Here is a 19,467-nt window from a genome sequence, read left to right on the forward strand (position 1 = left end):
AATGTCTGTGAATTCATGCCACAGCCTTTAACTTCAAAGGTCAGGGTTATAAAGAAGACAAAGTAGTGTATTTAAGATCTTAATTATGAAATTCAGAATAGTATCTTGGCGAGACATCTGGTCTCAGGTGTATATAACACACAAACCCCAGTGGCTGGGATGCTCATGACCATCATGGACCACACTTCCCTGTGTAGCACCAAAAATACACCCTAGAGAAGTGCAAATCAAACTGAACTTTTCACTCCAGGAGGTGACCTCTGAAAGGCATTAGGCTGCTCCTCAGGAAGCATGGAGTAACCAGTTCCTAGCAACATAAGAGAGACCGAGACACATCCCCTCCTTGTAAAACAAATGAAAGCCAAGGAGATTTATAAATGCCAGTTTTCCCCGGCAGATGGCAGGGGTAGAAATACAAACCACTCATCCTGGAACAGGGTCAAATGTGCACACATGGTAATGTAGGAGAGTGAGCCAAGGCTTTTGTGATCTTACCTTGCTGTGAGGGTCAGCAAACATGCGAGTAAATATTTCACACAGCCTTTTTAATTCGACTCGGCTAAAACACATAAATAAAACACGACATTAATGCCAAAGTTTTCGCTGCAGCAGGAAAAAAAAGCAGCTAATAAATATTAACAGCTGAAAGAGCTAACCTTCTTTATTTAAATGTTACTTCAGTCACACTTCTGAACAGTTTGCATATCTAGGCAAAGCCTTTACTGGCACTCCAGTTTAACTGCTGGGATCACCAGTTTTAGATTAAGAATCTAATAAACATTTATTTTTTTTAAATCTTAAGCCAGACACTTGTATTTCCTGCTGCTTTTATTTTCTTCTATATTCTGTACCACAGAAGACAACTTGAAAATGTGCATGTTTGGGAGGCACTTAGTTTCTGCCTGGGTCAAGGTCGCTGAATCACTGAATTATGCATCTTTTTCAGTTTAAGAATAGATTTTTCAAGTCTCCTTTGTGTCAAGGATTTCAAATTTTCAAGTAAAATCAGAACTTTCTAGTTATATACTAATCAAATATTTTGGTTTAAATTCCCAGTTGCTTCAGTAGTATCAGTCTACAATCACAGACTATTAACAGATCAGAACTGACTCCAAAGTCTGACAGAAGGCACATTGAGGAGACAAATATATAGAAATGGAAGACAGATTAACAAATGGCAATCTCTTAAATCAGAAGATAATTACATCAAGGAACAATCTAAGTTCCTATTAGCAAAAGATTATTAGGTGCTCAGTAGTGCTCTTTTTATGGTAGTGGGGAAAAAAGAATGATGCATGAGATACTGAGTTAGAGTCAAATGCAGAACGATTTGGTGCCAAAGCTCTTATCTGCAATGTATTGAAAATAAAAGTCTTAGCTTTCCTGCAAGGCAAACTGGCAAAAAATACAAAAGCTCTTCTTGTTTATGGTGCAAACAAAAACAGAGCAAGACAGTCAAGTTACATTTCCTGCATACTACAGATGCAACTAGGCATTTTTCACAATTATAATGAAACCAGAGCAACTAGTCAAATGAGTACTGACTGCTCAGAGAAGAGTTATTGAAGATTTTGACTATAGGTAATGTATTTCCAGACCAGCACTAATTCTACAAATCACCAACTTCTCTCTTTCTAAAAATAATCTTCAAACAGGCCAGAAAATGGCAGTAGTCTACAGATATTTTATGTTTTATTGTTTCTAAGTAACACAGGACTTCTTTTTTTTTTCCAATAAATCTATGCATGAAAGGCTGATTAAATTTTAAAAGGGCACAAAACTAATGGGTTTAAGAGTCTGGTAGGGAGGGGAAAGTCTTTGTGAAAACATCACAGTAAACTGCCAGCTTAATTCAGGGTGAGGCTGCACAGGCTCAAAATGACTACAACACTCTCCTGATATCATGTAGATTGCAGCTCTCTGAATGAAACCCTGTTTATTACGCTAATGAATTTTCTTTCTGGACAAAGGTTATATAAAGTCAGCAAGTATAATCGTGTCTGTTTCTAAAAGCTCTCAGACCTAAGGTAACAATGCAAGTACTAAACTGCAACAGGCAGTAGAAGAACATTTCCTTAAGGGACTCATTTATTTAGAAGACCTTATGGGGAGAGCCCTTAAAAAAGTAGGGCCCCATGAAGCTGTAGGAAACAAAGAGGACGGGTAAGTGCCACTCCACTTTGCATGCACATCTCTGGATATGCAAATCCCAGCTAATACAGGATCAGCCATCTTTCAGTTCGGAATACTAAAGAAAACCTGGCCACATCACTGCCTCTTATTAATGTGTTATACCACAACAGAAGGTATCAGGTTTAATTAGAAGACAAGACTTGCCCCTTGGACTAATGACCTTGATGATGTTCTTAAGATGCCGTGGGAACAAACAGCATGATAAAATCTAATCATCAGAACAGGCACCAAATCAACTCTGAACCAAGGAGGAAGCACATCAAAAGAAAACCAAAATGAAATATAGAGAACTAAACCCAGTATCAAATTAAAAAAATAACTGTGCAGAGGTGTAGTTTCTGGGACAGGTTTAAGAATTATTCAGGATCAAAGCTAAGACAACTTGCTAGTTTGAGGGACTGGTGACAGCAGAGTTCAAGCACTACAACCAGCAGGGTTGAAATCAAGAGTTTAATTCCACCAGCATTTTTGCTATGAGCTACTGACCTGGATAAACAGCCCATCACCAAAACTTCTCAGCACTTCCTCCCTTGCAACTATCCCCAGCAGCACTCCAAACCTTGTTTATAATCCTCACACACTTTTGTGGCAAAATCAAAATCTCACCCAAGTTTTTCATACAAGTAATGAGGTGCCACAGTTTTCCCAGACAGTTTGTTAAAGAGAAAGAAAAAAGACAGTACACAAGGTGGAAGTGTCTTTTAAGAGACACAGAAATAGACCACATCAAAAAGCATCTCTGATCTAGAGACTCTAACTACCCATTTTAAAAACCTGTAGCACTTCCCATTTAAGGCTTGTATCACATCATGTGAAGTGCTAGAATATTTTTATGATGGCAAGAAAGCAACTGTTTCAGGCCTGCTCTCAGTACATTTTCATTCAGACTGTTAACATGAACCATCAAATATTTTCAGCCAGTGTGAAGCCCTTTTAAAATGGAAACAATTGCACAAACCCAAGCAGGGAGGCTCTAAACCATACAACAAACACTTACAAACTTGGCTATAATTTAAATACATACTATTCATAACAGGAAAATAAAATTGTCACAGCTATTTGTGAATGTTATCTTCAAAGGAGCCAAGAGATAAACAGCTTGTTTCAAACATTTTCTCCATAAACTAAGGGTGAAATGTCTGAGAGCCAGTTGTCTAGTTAACATGACCTGTGGCCATAGGGAGTTTCCACATGACTATTGAATAATTCTGGGATCTACTGGATAATTCTAAGACCTCTTTTAATGTGTGATGTGACAAAGGTGTTTGAAGGGGTTTTATGGTTCTCAATAAGGGAAAAAGGTCTCCCTCTCCTACCACATGCAAAGTTTCATTGCCCTAAGAAACTTCCCTCTACATTATACACTACACCACTTATAGGACACAGGTTTCTGATATAAAATTTTTCAAGAGTTCTATACAAGATCTATAATTGCACCTAACACAGCCTTCATAAAGAATCAAAGTACAGCCAATGCCAACACCATCTGATCTCAGCTTTGAAACCCACACCCCAAGTCATTTTAGAGTAAGTACAATGTTTGCTTCATCAACTAAATTGCCATGGGAAAAAAATATTGAAGGTTCAAACAGGCTAATGTAAAAATGGCACCACCCCATGAGCATGTTTACAATAGCACCACTGTGGGAAATCTCACTGGGCTGCAACAAGCACCTACCATTGGAGGTCTTCATGAGATGGATGAAGGCTAAGAGAAGACAGCATGCTTACCTGAGCCCTTTCTACATTACTGCCACAAATTACACTGATGACACAGCAGAAACCTTTCCAAAAGTTAACTGCAATCCCACATTGTGGAGACAAAGCCTTCACAGCCATGAAGACACTACCTGTCTCCATAAAGCAGGTAAATAATACTGGCTTTTTACTGGCTAATTACTGACACCAGAAAACTATGAAGTCACCTCAGTGTCCGTTGGCTTTTCAGTAAATTCTGAAGACCTATGAGCCCTTCTTTCCTTTCAGACCAGTTGGAGCTGGCACAGTGGTTCAGAACCTCAGCCACATCTTCAGTCTGCCGCAGGTAGTGTGGAATGCCGCCGTTCCTGGAGCCATAGGAGCGCTCCGAGCAAGCGCTGGATGCGTCACTGTTGGCATCGTCATCCGAGTACATCCCATAGGGCTCGTATCTTCTTCTCACTGGCTTTTTCTGGAAGAGGGGAAACTCCGACTTACCAAGTTAGATACAGTTACATCGATGCCAACAGAAAAACATTCTATTTGCAATCACTAAAAGGAAGATTAGTGCTACTGTTACAGTGACTGAAGTGTTTTAAGGATGTCACCATGCACTGCCTGCTTACCTCTCACAGTAGAGCAAGACAGACCTCACTGATTTCAATGAGACTGAGTGACTAAGGGGAAGAGGGCCTGCCTTGCCCAGCATGAAACCAAGATATTCATGCCCAGGAGAATTAAGTTACTGCTAACTAAATTAAATTAAATTAAATACAATAAATGTTCTATTGGCAATAATGGTCAGTTCCATTGTTACAGGTGCTATGATGATACAACCTCTACTTTAAAAAAAAAAAAAAAAACAAAGATAAGGAAGAAATAGCTGAAGGAATCTGTGCTGGCATGCCCAGTCACTTTAATATTGATACTGAAGTGACTCTAGAAATGCACTGGGTATAGGACACGGCAATTTCACTTTTAGTTTGGGCTAGGATTCTTTCCAGAGGCTGCTTAGGGAGTAATTTCCATAGCATGGCATTAGAGGACCTAATTCCCTTAGGTACATCTTTGACAGCCTTGATCCTTACAGAAAGAATAGTAGCATAATTATGGCAGCAAAACAAACTCTTAAATAAACCTTAAAAGAACAGGGTTGACAAGATAATGTATCAGAAAAAGATCATCTATATTCTGAGTGTTTTCTACAGAATTCCTTCCAGTGTCCAGTCCTGCAGGTCTTGGACTTGTGAAGCCAGCAGAGTTTTGCTTCCACTAGGACTGGAGGATTGAAGCATAGAAATTAACTCACATGCAGTACCATGGGCGTTAGCAACAGGGTGGGGAGAGTTGGAAAGTAGAAATAAAAAGTCAAGAAAGCACTAGTACCTTGCTCCTGGAGTCTCCTAACAGCTGTAGGCAGGAAAATATTGAAGGGTGGGAAAAAGCATAGAGAATTATGTCAGAAGCTTATGTAGGGTTTGTTTTTGCAACAAAAACGTATAGCAAATGCGTCTTAGCAAATTAAAAAAAAAATACAGTTTTTGCAAAATAAAAGTGGGTATAATAATGCCTGACTTTATCTCCTAACTGCTGCACTACTCATACTGCCCATGATTTCCCTTAGGAAGCTTGGAAGTGAGAATATCAGTTGAAAACTTTTTTAGGAACAGATCTATATTCAGCACCTCTTTGTTTACTTTTCAGAAATCTGCAATGAAAGGTACCAGAGATTTTGGTAATGATTTCTTTCCCCACATATTATTAGCAGTGTTTCATTTTAGAGTGTTGCAAAGAAATTCTGATATGAGGAAGCTGCTATCTACAGTACAGCACATTTAATCAACTTCACTTGCCAAGTTCTCTTTCAACCCACAGTTCTTACACCACACTGTTTTGAAGATTAGCTTCTTTTAAGACCCCCTGGTTGGCACCACTGGCTTAAAGGCCTTACTTAACAGCAAAGTTTCCATCACCCTTTGAGCTCTTCTGACAGATCCGAGCACTGATTCCCAGTATAGACACCGTGGGTTTAGGCCAAGTCCAGCTCAAACAGAAGTAGTGGATGCAACTGGAATTGTACAGAGGGAGTAGAGGTCACAGAATGACCCACCATGTTTTGTTTCAATTGAGAATTTGGCTGAAACCCTCTTTGGAGAAGTTCTTTTTTCCTACTACATGGAAAAGACAACTCTCTGAAAACAAGGCTACTGGGTAAAAGCTGGCATCACAACACTCTCTCAAAAGGAGCCTGCACAGGCTTTGTAAATTGCCTGCTGTCAGAAGGCAATGAAGAAAAAGAGAAAACTGGGGTGATGGGAAAGAAGGGACCAACAAGACTGCGTTGCATCTCCTGAAGCCATACGAAGTCAGATTGATCAACCAAATCAGCAGCACCAGCTAGTTTGCAGCTAGGCTTAAGTATTTCCCTTTTAAGTGTTCAATCCTTCAAAATTTTAACATTCCAGTTTAGTGTTATTTAACTTCAAAGACAGAATATTTAAAAGAGCACTGTGTAAATCTAGCTGAAGATTAAGTCACACCCAAAGAAATCTTAGGGCTCAGCAGTCAATTGAAATGCTGTGACACTCTCCTCCCTTAAGAAACCTGCATTCAGCAGCTGCTCACATGCAGGGACGAAGCCTGATTTCATTTACACAGGCAAACCATTGTCTGTAATTATGTCTGAACTGCTCTGGTAGCAAATTTGAGGTGCTGAGAGCAGAAATTGGCTCACAAGCTGTTACATTTGGTAATGAAAATGCTCACTAGTGATTCAGTCCACTAAATGCAACAGCGGCATCCATTATATACTGCTCTTCCTTTCTTTTTTACAAATCCTCTCTTTGTTTTGAAAGGTAAATTTTGTAAAAAGGGCAATTTTTCCAGAAGAATTCTAATAGGTGCCATGAGCTGGGTGATAATCAGACATAAAAAGGAAAATGTTAGCCATCCTTGGGGAAAGTGAACTATGAAATGGAGAAAGGCCATCTACCACAAACACTGGTAACATAGTTCATCCTCCTTAAACTGTATCTGAGACAGATTCTGAGAGATCTGTCTCAAGATACATCAGGAAATCCTTCCCTCGTTCAGGTCTAGAGTTGGAGAAGACCCATGGGTACCCAGCTAACATGCTACAATAATTTCTCCTGCCTCTACACATCCTCTCTCCCCCAAATATTTGAGGTATATACAAAGGCTTAACATGTGTGTTCTGAAGAGCAGAAGACACTTTCTGGATTCTAGCCAAGAGATACCATAGTACAATAAGATTATACAGGACAATAACATTTTTTAAAGTGACATAAAATTTACTAGGAAAAGCGGTGAATGTTTGAAAGTATTAGCAACAAACTAGACAAATACACTTCAACTTACAACTTAACTGCATGAGATGGCACAGATTCCATGCAAGCCAAGTTATGAGCTCTCTGAGTATCTACCCAGGTGCAAATAACACAGGGCAGAAACTTGTGAAGTTCTCATTTCTTGCTGAAACCTGATCAGAAATTGACACTAACACAGAACACTGTTTCTCTGACAAAATCTGCATGCAGGTAATAGGACTGATGGAAATCTCCAACCCCGTGAGTGCCGAGCACCGTCACAGTGCTGTGCACATCCTCTGCCAGCCAAGCGAAAGGCAAACAGCTGATTCAACCCACCCTGCAGCTGTAGCACCAAGGCACGGCAGTCTGTCTGACAACAGCTGTGGAGAACTGACATGAATAAGGAAAAAACATACTGCTGCCAGTATACCCAAGGTGAAAACAGCAGAAGCTAACTCTACAGCATCAGACACCGGCACAATCAGAACAAAGCTATTTAGAAAGAGGAGAACATACGTACAGGTAACTTTAAGCCACTTTCCGGGGTTGGAAGCATTTTGTATTTTTCCTCTTACCAGTGCATCGGCTACAGCAGCCTCCAGATCTGTGCTGGTGCTCAGGACTCGCATGGCATTCACAGAAGCAGGCATCCTGCCTGGCTGTCCGAGTCCAAACCGGTCTGCACAAAAGACAACAGTGAAAGGGATTGTTAAATGAATTCCCATTCATTTGGAATCCTGATCAGGTGCCCGAGCAGTTCTCCCCACGGACTCTGGGAACTTACAGTGCTTTTCCATTAAACGCCCTTTTACCCAGAGCTCCAGAGAGTCTGCCATAAGGCTGAGAAATAAACTACTGTTTGTTGGGCGTTAAGAGGCAATTTTGGATCCTTAGGGCAACTTTGCATTTATTTATTTTAAGCTGGGAATCAGGGTATCTATTTTCTTTTTACTCAGTTGTCTCAAAATTTTATTTTAATGTCAGAGACAGACATGCCCATCCCAATCTGGCAGTCTCAGAAATCAAGAGAAAGACTCTCATTAACTTCAGAGAGACAGCACCATGCCCAGTGTCAGAACATGTAAGTACCCGAGCACTCATCTATCCTGCAGCCTTTTCTCTCAGGCAGGGATGTGAGACTAGCAGCACCAGATTAGCCTATTTTATGTCTCAAGGCTTGATTAACCAGTGAAATATATTCCTACACCTTTACGGTATAAAAATAAAGTTTATAACTCACTTGTGAAGTGACCCCAATTTCTGTTTAGTACTGCTCTTGAGAAGCAGTTTAAATTCCAGAGCTCTATATCAAAACTGGTTTTGAGTAGACAATATCAATTTTTTCCCTTTGAATTTGATGGCAAATCTCTCAGTAGCATCCAAAGCAATGGCATTGAGTCTAAAATGCCACTTACACTCCTAACATCAATTAGTTTACTTTATCACTTGCCCAATCTACCAAAAAAGTTACTGAAATTAGTTTCTTTAGCAAAGCCAAATTCAGAAAGGTCTACTAGCAGAGATATGACAGAATCAGTAACTTAAGTATCACAGGCCAGGTTCTGGCAGCCCTCCTTCCAGAGGGGAGCAGATCAGATACCAGATACTGGGATCCTGGCTCTGGTCCACAAGCAGAAAGACTGGGTATGACATTCCAAGTTTTTCTTTCATTGTGGGCTTGTGTTTGCTCATGAAGGCCTTAGAATATCCCTCCTGGAACATATGGTTACACCTCTGTCCCTGTATCCACACATGCCAACAGGAGTTTTGCCAGCAAATTCAGTGGAGCATGGATCAAGCTGCATGAACCCATCTAAGAGACCTTCAGCTGATCCACATCAAGCACCAGGAGAGAGAGGTCAAGTCACACAGGTTCTTCTAATTGTTCATCTATATTTAATTTAACAGTGGAAAAATACTGCTGAACTGTATCACAGATTTGCTCCAAAACTGAGGCCAAACATGGTATTCAGCAGCTTAATGTGTTTTTGGGGAAAATACTGCATATCACAAAATTTCATTGCTTTCTTCTTTATGAACCTACTGCACTGAAAAATCTTTTAGGGATTAGCTCACACTGACATGCATAATTTAAATCAGAGATTGAAGTTGGCCAGTTCTACTGTCCTAATTACAAAGCTTTATTCGAGATTAAGCTACTGTGGGGAAACAGGGAAGATTTTTAAAATCCAAAGTATTTTGAAAAGAAAAAAAACCCTGCAGACTAATATTTATTTCAAACAGAAGTGATATCTGTCAAAATTTACTGTTTCTTAGAGTTACATACCCAGACAAGACATTTCTGATTTACAACAAAAGCACATTTTCTACAAAACACATTACAAAGGAAAAAAAAAATAAACAAACTTCTTAGAACTACTGCCAAAAAGTAATCAAATCATGACATTTCACAAAGAAATAAAAGTTGTATGTGTTATTACTATCCCCTTTTTTAATGCACTTGGGTTGAAGAATCACTTCAAATATGAAGATGGAATAGTGCTTTATTCCTAAAATGGAAAAATCTGTGCACCCTTAACAGAAGCACAGAGATGATAATGCATTAGGTCTGATTGAAACTGAAGTCACCACTACAGAAATATATACACTGTAAAGCTGTACAGAAGACAAGCACTTTCCTAAGTGTAAATGAGATCTGGTACAGTACAAGGGCTGTAAATGTTGCAGTAAATTCTGGACTTGGTTTTATATTTGAATCCAACTCAATTACATTACTCAAGTGTTACTGAGATGAGAATTTGGCTTTAACTTTTGAAACTACATAGCATGAAGAATACCACTGTCATTTGTTTTCAAATAAATTTAGAACATTAGAAAAGGGAAGATAGTTGTTTTGGGTTTTTTTTTTTAATGAAGAACAAAATGACAAAGTAATTCAATTGCAGATCAGTTTAAATGCCCAGCATAAAGAAACAAAACTGAGCTTTTTCAACACATTAAGTACAGTGTGGCATGCTGGCTTCTATCTCGATGTCTATCAGGAATCCTCCAAACCACTTTGTTCAGTGATTTTTAAATTCACAACACCCAGGTTAGTCTGGGCTTCTCCCCAAGACACTGCTGCCATACTTAGGTGCAGAAATAAGACCATAGGAGAGACCTCAATGTACCTCTGATGTGGGGCTGGGAACACATCTGGCTCCAGGAATAACCAGTACAGCCAAGCCCAATCTTACTGGGCAAGGAATCTGTGGATTATGCTCTGGCCACATTCCCTTGTCTCACTGGCTAGATTCATTATACTTGCTACAAACGTGGTGAAAATTTCCAACCACCATTATTAATCCTATTCTGCCATTTCCCAGAAGATTTTGGCCTTCTGTAGTACACAGGTAACCATATAAAATTTGATTATGCTTTGTACCAAACCACAGGAGCCAAACATGAAGTGACTATCTCAGGAAGCCAAAAGCAAACAAAGCTTAAATCTGTATTACAACTGAGCTATTTTAGGTATTTTTAATTATTTTGGTTAAACACAAATTCAAATAGTTATTTGAAAAATACCAGTCAAATCAACTTGCATAATTTCTGTCAAGAAATGTTTTGTATTTTAGCTAAGTAGTAGCCATTTAACTAGACTCATGAGAAACAGAGTATTTTTCACTCCCTATTTGAAAGGTGTTAACTAAATGATTTTCAGTATAACAAATTCCTTACACAATTTTAGCCTCCAAGGAAACACTGAAGCCCTCATATTCTACATTATCTTTGTCCCCACAATTAAGTCTCTGTTGTCCCAAAGCTAACAGCCCTCATTCAATTCTTTTTAAGATTCCCAGTAAAACACCCTTATTTCAAAAGGAATTATGGGTTCTCTGTAACTGCAAATCCAGTACAGTGGTGGGACAGAAGCAACTGGAATCTGCATTCTCATTACATGTAACCCTCAGTCACCTCATGCAAAGCCCAGTGAAATTAAGGGATTTTTTTTTTTTTTTTTTTCAGGAACTTCCATGTACTTTGGACAAGGCCTTCAGAATTACATGAAGGATGGATCAGCCCGCGTTATGCTCCAAAGTTCATCTTGAAAGCTCATCAGGTGCTTAATTTTTGCTGCTCTTGTGTATTTTAGAGGGGATCCCACAAAGAACTTTCATTAACAGAGACAGGAGTCCAAAATACTTAGTAATAAATGGGATGAAACCCATTGGGACTCCTAGGCACTGGAAAGTGCTACATTGCTAAAGAGGAAACAGAATTTGCAAGTACTCTGCATCAGTCAGGATTTAGCCCATGCTGCACAACTGATCCAATTTAGAGGAGAATTAAAAAAGCCCTGGATCACCCTTTGCTTAAACACTGTTCACAATGTTCCTAAAATACATAAAATTAAAAACATCCAATAAATGAAACTCAAAACAAAAAGCCACGTTGAACAAAACCAGAACAGAAAGCCCCGCAGTGGTGAGAAGCACATGCCAAGTGCTGGCTGATGCACACGATGGCAAATGTTAAGATGGTGTAAAACAAGACTACGTATAAGAAGCGGATTCATGCAGTTAGCGCTTGTTCACCTGACTGCCCAACAGAATCAGCAGTGGAGAGAGCACTAGTGGACCTGGAATGACGTCGAGAAGCTGCAAGTAGAAGGAATGGCAACACCCACAGGATTAACACACACTGAACCTGAGACAGAAAATGCCACAATCCAAAGGGGATGCGTGTGACCGCTACCAGCAAGGGTGTTTCATAGTGACAGGGAATGGCGTTGTATGTGGATGCGTAACAGGTACAGTGCAAGCCCCACAGCGACGCCTCCACCTGTAGCTTCCCCCTTCCCCTCGTGAGCATAAACACGATGCATGACAAAACTCATTTGGAACAGTCCCACACAGGGTGCAGCTCAGCAAAAACACCCTGATGCACATCAGCCACGTTCCAGACCCGCAGGTCTGGCAGGCAGCCGTCACGAGAACGTGGAGCACATAACTACAGAGAAGGATTTAGATGTGTCTGATCTAAACCCCAAAGTGAAGCCATGAGGAATGGTTACGAATTGTGCTTGCAGGTATTTTTCCACAACATTCTAGCCTATACATAATAAAACCAACGTTAACAAAGAGAATGCGTAACCACATAAGTAGAAAGAGTCATACAGGGAGGTCACCAACCACTGCAGAGGTCCTCAGGTTGGTTTCTTTTCCAAGTAAACACACGTACACACATATTGCAGATGTTGCTACTTCCAAAGGTCTCTTGCTTTTAACAAATTTTGCATACATGTTTCTTGAACCTCAGTATGTACATGCACAGCTAACGAGAATATGCACATCACACACCTATCCAGAACGACACATGTATACAAATTGTTAAAAGCAACGGAGCACACACAGTAGCAGAGGAGCCTGAGCCAAATATAGCTCCCAATTCCCAGTTGTTAGCAGCACATCAATCACAAAATGCCTTTGGAGAAGTTTTCAGTTCTTGGATTCAGCGTACAAGTGAGTTCTTTATGAAAGTAAATGAAAAATGGGCCCAGTCATTTCCAAATTACAGAAATTTTGTCTTTCTAAAGAAGCTTTCCCTATGTCTAGCAATGACATGCTCACCAGCTCAAAGCAACTGACCCAAGAAACCGACTGTTCATTTAAGCAATTCATCACCACAGACTCACTGAAGGCCTTGTTGCTTTAGCATCATAACTAGTACTGTCAAGAAACTGAAAAAATAAAGCAGAATCACCTTACAATACAAATAGGCTTTGTCAATTATGCACATAAGTGTGCAGCAGAAAGTCTTCTGTATAAGGCAAAGCATTCATAAACACAAATACTAATATAATGAAATAGAAATCAGCAAAGTGAGAAAAATAAAATTTTGTGGTTTTTTTAACTTGGAGAGCTTCAGTAAAAGCTATACAGAATATGAAATGTGGTCTTTGACCATGGAGAACACATGCACTTATTCAAGAGAACAATCCCACTGATATCATAAGTAAACTCATGAAAGATTTGCATGATCAGTGCAGGATTATGGACTGAATCTCACAATTAAGGTTCATAGGTCACAACTGCTTTCTCCCAAGCCATCCACTGTGCCCCTGTGGACACCACTGGGCAAGACCAAGGCCCACGGAGAAAAAAGAATAACTAAAAAAATAAAAAAAAAACAACCCACATCTCTGCAAAGAGGCTGAGTATAGACTCACTCTTGAGTGTTTTTACTGTTAGGAAACAGGACTCTTGATACACAGACATGCATACCTGCACAGCAGCCCCAAAACAAGCTGCAAAACAACATTTACAAGGTAAGGATGTCAGTGCTGACTCTGACCATAATACCCTTAAATGCAAGAACCTTGTCATTTACATACAGCTACTCTGAGTACAATTCACAAATATACAAGTCTTTATAAGCAAAACCAGACCATGCACAGCAGGATCATATTACCTTTGCATTATTGCAAGATTAACTGGGTTCTAAAAATACTGTAAGAGAACCACATTGTTTTGGCTTAAACTGACATATATAAATTTCTTTGATATGAATTACACACTACATAATTAACAAGTTCATGAATGTATTTGAGCTTAAAGTATTTCAATGAAAACACAAGAAAAAGGTAATAGGATAACAACTACATTGGGTTACTGTTGTTACACTGATATTTCCTCCCCACGTAACCTTTATGACCTAATAACAATGTATTTCTAGAAATGCATTACTTTTCAGGTAATTAAATACCATGAGCTAAAATGAGAAGACACTCTCCTCACAATTTGTTAAAACACATCTGTAACTAAGATTTTACAGTCAGTGTAAGAGTCAGACTCAGCACTGGTGGGAGTCTACAAAGCTCACACCATCCATGGTTCTGATACACTGCATTTGCTTTTCAGAATAAGGGCTCAAGACTTCAACTACTGTATTTTCAATAAAATAAACAAAACACAGCACAGTGACATAAAACACTGACAAGTTAATGCTGAAATCCAGCCTGCTTATATATTCTGGCTGGAGGAAAAAAGCTTCATCCAAAATTGAAGCTAGGCAGGTTAACCATAAAAATAAGCTGCAGTTGTGGATCTACTGTCTTTTTCTAACTCTGGTATGAAATCAGCTTCATTTAATCAATAAAAAGTTAATCTATTTATCTTAAAGAGCTATGAACCAAGTTATGAATGCAAGGGTGAACTCCTTCCACTTTTCACCAAAAGTTGAGATATTAATGTAAACAGATCATTTTATAGCTCAATATAATGAAGTCTTTGAACCCAAAAGTTTCTCCAATATTAATTTATGCTACGTTCCATTTACACACTACATCATATAACTGTATTTTGTCACTATGTGCAAAATAGATCCTGTAACAGCATTCTTCATTAAACTACTACATAAATGAAAAGGGCCTGGAGATCAACTATATTTCATGTCTGAGATGACAAGTTTTGATACAACAAGTAATGTATTTGGTTGAATATATGATATGGTATTTGATCAGAAACATTAACTACGTTGCTGTATTCAGCATTGTGCAGAAAAACTTCTGCATACGGTAATGTAATGAGATTTTCTATTTGTACTGTACACTTAAGCTGCACTTTAATGATGCTCCTTGAAAATCTCAGGCTTTCCATGGTTTTAGGCTGCCTGACAGAGTTGCCCACAAAACAGCATATGCAACTTAATTGATGATTGACTGTCCTGTAAAACCTCTACAAAAAGAGAGCTGCTATCTCCATTGGAGCATTTAGGATAGAAATTATATACCGTAACTATACCTAGCTGTAAGAAAACTGAATCATGAACAATTGAGAGTCACTCAACAACAGGCTATGATGCTACAAAACTACTTCACTGTGACCTAGAAAATCCAGGCTTGCCCTCCCATAGATTTCCATCAGTGTCATTAAGTGAAGCACAGCAGCCCCATACAAGCTGATTCAATGAAACTAAAAATTGCAGAAGTTCAAACTAAGCTATTTCCCTGCTAACAGTGAAATGCTGAGAACCAGAATTGAAGCATGCAGAAGAAAACAGAGGGGGAAAAAAACGGGGTTGGAAACGGGGAGCGTCAGGAATCCAGAGGACAGAAAAGAGCTCATTCCACCTAGCAGTGTCTTGAAAGGGCAATCACAGGGAAAAAGGAAAAAAAAAAAGTGACCCTTAAAGCTCCAACACCTACATGTACTCACCAAGTGGAGGGAAGCCCCGAGCAGGGCTTGTATCTCGACTGCTCTCACGGCTGGTATCACGACTGCACCCCTGACTCATGCTGGGTCGGGGGATACGACTGCTCCGTGCTAGCATGCAGCATGGAGAGTTTCAGAGAAGGTGAACAAGTTTAATGAGGACAGAAAGCTCAAAGTCAAGTCACATTTCTGTTAGTTATGGTAATTATTACATTAGTAATTACAATTTGCAGCAGCTTGCTCAGGCTCTTTACAAACCAACTACCTTACATGCTGAGCTGTGTTTGTGATGTGAAATTTCAGCAGCATTAATGTCTGGCTGACAGTCTGCTTTTTTCTTAAGCAATCCAAGTTTTGTTATTCAAGTAGAGCAGGAATCTTCAATCATTTAGGAAAGCTCTACTGTTGCAAAACAGATGAGGTTGAAAGAAACCCTTCCGGAATATTTCTTCCTTAATTATAAAATAAACACCCTTCTGGAACAAAATAGCAGATGAAAATTTTTTTAAAGTAATCATAATACCAAAATCTATTTTTACATAGATTTGCCTTTCACAACATAGTTTTTTGAACAAATATCCTAAGGAAAAAAGAAGGTGTACGCATAGACTTGCAGAGATATCTTTCTCCAATGAAAGATACTGGGAAAAACATTAAGAACCTGAATACCTGAAAGACAGGTTAAAAAGTGATTTGAATTTTAACAGAACAGTAGCTTCAGATATTTAACAGAAGCTAACTTCTGCTCTTCAGACATTTCTAAAAACTTATCTTTATGGTTTTATATGCATACTGATTGAGATATATGCACACTTCAGGGGAGCTTTAAACTATATTCTTTAGTTTGACAAAACCCTACATGCTTGCAGACGTTTGAGACCCTATGTGCTTTTAAAATGTTTGCAGAAAGCTATTTAGCAAGCTTTATGCCTGGTAAAGAATACAGTATTTTCTTAGGGCAAAAACCAGCAGTTAATTGTCAGGAGAATTTAATGACGAGGCATTTCCCTTGCTGTTTTGAAAATGCAGTAGCATATTTCAAGTGTTCAGGAATCGTTGTTAAGGAATTTTTTCAGGCACAGAGTAAAACCTAATCTACCAGCTTGGATGACAACACAGCAGAGGTACATATGCATAACATGAACGTGCTAATACTTTAACTGTATCCTCATTTTTATAAAAATAATGTAATTTGCATGCTTCAGAATATATATATATTCTTATAAATCTCTACTGGTTTGTATACAGAACTTAAAAGCCTTGACTCAAGATGAAATTCCTCTACAGTGCTTCAGTGCTCTCACATACACTGGATATATTAGCATCCTTCAAGCAAAACAGTACAGAACAAAATAGAAACCTTCATATTTAGGCTTTAAAATTCAAATAGAGACTTCTGCCAGATTCTTGCTTTGTCAAATCCCTCCCAGTTTTGCAAAACCCAGTTTGCATCTCTCAGAAGAATTAATGGTTCTGATGGTTGACCTCTGATGTCAGACAATGCAAGATGAGCTATTAACCAAGCTGATTAGATCACCATAATGTCTCATGGTACAGGGTTAGATGGTCTTACAATAAATAAGACAGACTAAATTATAAGAACTGGATGAAATTAGGGTCCATGAGTACAATAATCCCATCCCAGATGTACAAGGGAAAAAGCTTACAGGTGAACTACAGGTAAAAGTAACACTAAAGTTCTTCACACAAATACTTAGCTTGAAATTGCAGACTGTCTAGAAGCAAACTTCTCATTCTTGGGTCTCATGCTTAGATGTAAATAATGGCAGCCTTAACATCAGGTTTGCACAAGCAGTCATTTCTCTTAAGCAGAGATGATCTGCCCATCTTTTCTATAATACAACCCTACTAAAAACAGTAAAGGCTCTTTAGAGAGGGAGAGATGTGAATGATTAAAAAAATTAATGGATGCACACAATAGATTCTCCTTCCATACCAGCTAACAGCAGCAGCATGAAGGATGAAGAAAATGCACTTTAACTGCATGAGAACACAGTAGTAGGACAATGCTACACATGAAGCATAATACTGACTGCACAAACCAAACACTGGGTACTTCAGGATTAATGGTCAAATAAAAGGGTTGCATGTTACTGGATACAAAAGAAAATCAAGAAAAAGAAATGGATTGAAAGGAACTGAAGGATGAGTCTGGACTCCCAGGCACCTGCCTCACACTTTCACCACTGTGTTGTGTAGAGGAGATTTTGTATCAGCTACTCAGACTTCCTTTAGACACTGCCAGCAGTAAAGGCCAGCAGTGTTGTCATTTAAGTAAGTGTCTCACACTGTGACAGCCTGTCTCTGCAGCACAGGGAGCAAAAGCAGAGAGAACAGACACAAGTCTCAATTTGAGAATTCTAAACCCCCAAAAGCTGGACAGAAATCAAGAGAATGAGTAGCAAAATTGATTAAGAGGAGTAGGCAGCATGAAAGTAGACAGTGTGTCCACAGCCAGCTCTGCTGTGAGAAAGTCTAGGACAGGACAAGGACGGGTTGTTTTCAATAACATTCCAACTTTCTAATGTGTACTGTACAACTAAGTTTTACCAATTTCATCTGGAAAGTCAGAGCACTTGGACACGGCTCACACCATTATTAAAACACACTATTGAGCTGTCTTACGCCAGTGGAACTCAACAGATGCAAATATCACCAGCAGAACATGAAAGTGCCCCTGTTTACCAATCTACCACTTGGAAGAAACTTGTATTTCATTAGGGTGTGAATTCTAATGATTCTTAAGTGGAGACTAAAAATCAGCAGAGACTTTCTTACATCAATACCAGCATTTTAAAGAGTTTGAAATTCTGCCAAACAGCCAAAGGAAAGCTCTGCAGTGGGGAACACCCAGTCAAGGCAAGTCAAGAACTGCCTTCAGATTTCCAATAAACATGCACAGCATAATCCCAACCAGAAAGAGTGCTGCTGCATGAAACTGACAGCTGTGCCTTCACCACTTTCTGGAGAATGGCTACCTTGAATCTGTCACTTCTTTCAGATCCAGCTGTGCCACACGATCTGCAGAGCATTCAACAGAATTAACTTCAGGCTGATAATTTTCAAACCATGGAAAATGGACATCACCTGTTTGAGCAGATGATCTCCTTCAAAGGGCCTAAAGAAAAGCTCAAAATTAAGTGCACTGTACTCCTCCTTCCCAACAGGGTATCATCACTAGTCAATCTCACTGAGCAGACAGCAGAGGCAAGCTTAATACTGAAGTGTCACAAGTAGAGCCATATAGGTGACTGCACAAGACCTCAGCAGGCTGAATGTGCTTTGTTGTGCTGCCTCTGGGAAAACGACATACTTCATCAAGGCTCCCAGCACACAGAAGGAATCTGCTTTATGGATACCTGTAGTCATCATGGAAATCAAAGCTAGCAGCAAGGTACTGATGCTAACAGGCATTCACATGCAAAGGGCTCTATTATTGCTACTGCCCCAGGAGAGCCTGAAAAATCCAGTGGATGGTTTCTGTATTTGGAATCAAGGTGAGTGGGAGTCTATTTAATGAAATGAACAAACAAAATAAAATAGCAAAGAAATACAGAGACTGAAGCAACACAATAAGAAAGCATAAAATACTGTTAGCTACTATGTTATAAAGGAATAAATACAATGGAATAATGGTATACAGCTGACAGCTCAAAAGCTATCTCCATCTGGGTCAGTATCACAACTTTCAGGATCCAATAAATAGACAGAATTTCTGCAGCTGAACAGGAAAGTGTCAGACACTCCTGTTCCCATAACAGCTCAAGCCAGGCTGTGTCCATCAACCTGGGAGAAATGGGTGAAAGCCACACATCTGATACATGTCAGAGCTCTCTCCCACTCTCAAAGAACAAGCACTTGATTGTGTTCTCAGGGAGCACATCAGAGAAATGAGATACAAATTACTCTTTCAAAAGAATTCAAGGCTCCTGTAATGTACCTGAAAGCAGGCAACCCAAGAGTGAGGATTTCACACAAGGCAATTTCCCTTCAGGTGCACAAGAATGTTTCAAATCAGACCACATAATATGATGATCAGTTTAAGCATGTTTGATGGTACCATCCACCAT

The 19,467-nt window shown here is 39.3% G+C and overlaps 1 protein-coding gene across 6 annotated transcripts in view; it reads right to left on the reverse strand.

Annotated features, from left to right (window-relative positions):
- The window catches only part of CLASP1 (cytoplasmic linker associated protein 1), a 173,070-nt gene that overhangs the window by 46,908 nt on the left and 106,695 nt on the right, over positions 1–19,467 (reverse strand). For 3 of the 6 annotated variants that reach the window (XM_069021035.1, XM_069021033.1, XM_069021032.1), the window contains 4 exons: positions 7,796–7,899; positions 5,278–5,301; positions 4,119–4,363; positions 496–559 (listed from right to left, as the gene is read on the reverse strand). In XM_069021035.1, coding sequence (XP_068877136.1) covers positions 496–559; positions 4,119–4,363; positions 5,278–5,301; positions 7,796–7,899 — 437 coding nt within the window. The remainder of the gene's footprint in view (positions 1–495; positions 560–4,118; positions 4,364–5,277; positions 5,302–7,795; positions 7,900–19,467) is intronic. The other 3 variants (XM_069021037.1, XM_069021036.1, XM_069021034.1) reach the window with 1 other exon arrangement.

Source organism: Aphelocoma coerulescens, chromosome 7 (assembly GCF_041296385.1).
Source record: "Aphelocoma coerulescens isolate FSJ_1873_10779 chromosome 7, UR_Acoe_1.0, whole genome shotgun sequence".
NCBI classification, from domain to species: domain Eukaryota; kingdom Metazoa; phylum Chordata; class Aves; order Passeriformes; family Corvidae; genus Aphelocoma; species Aphelocoma coerulescens.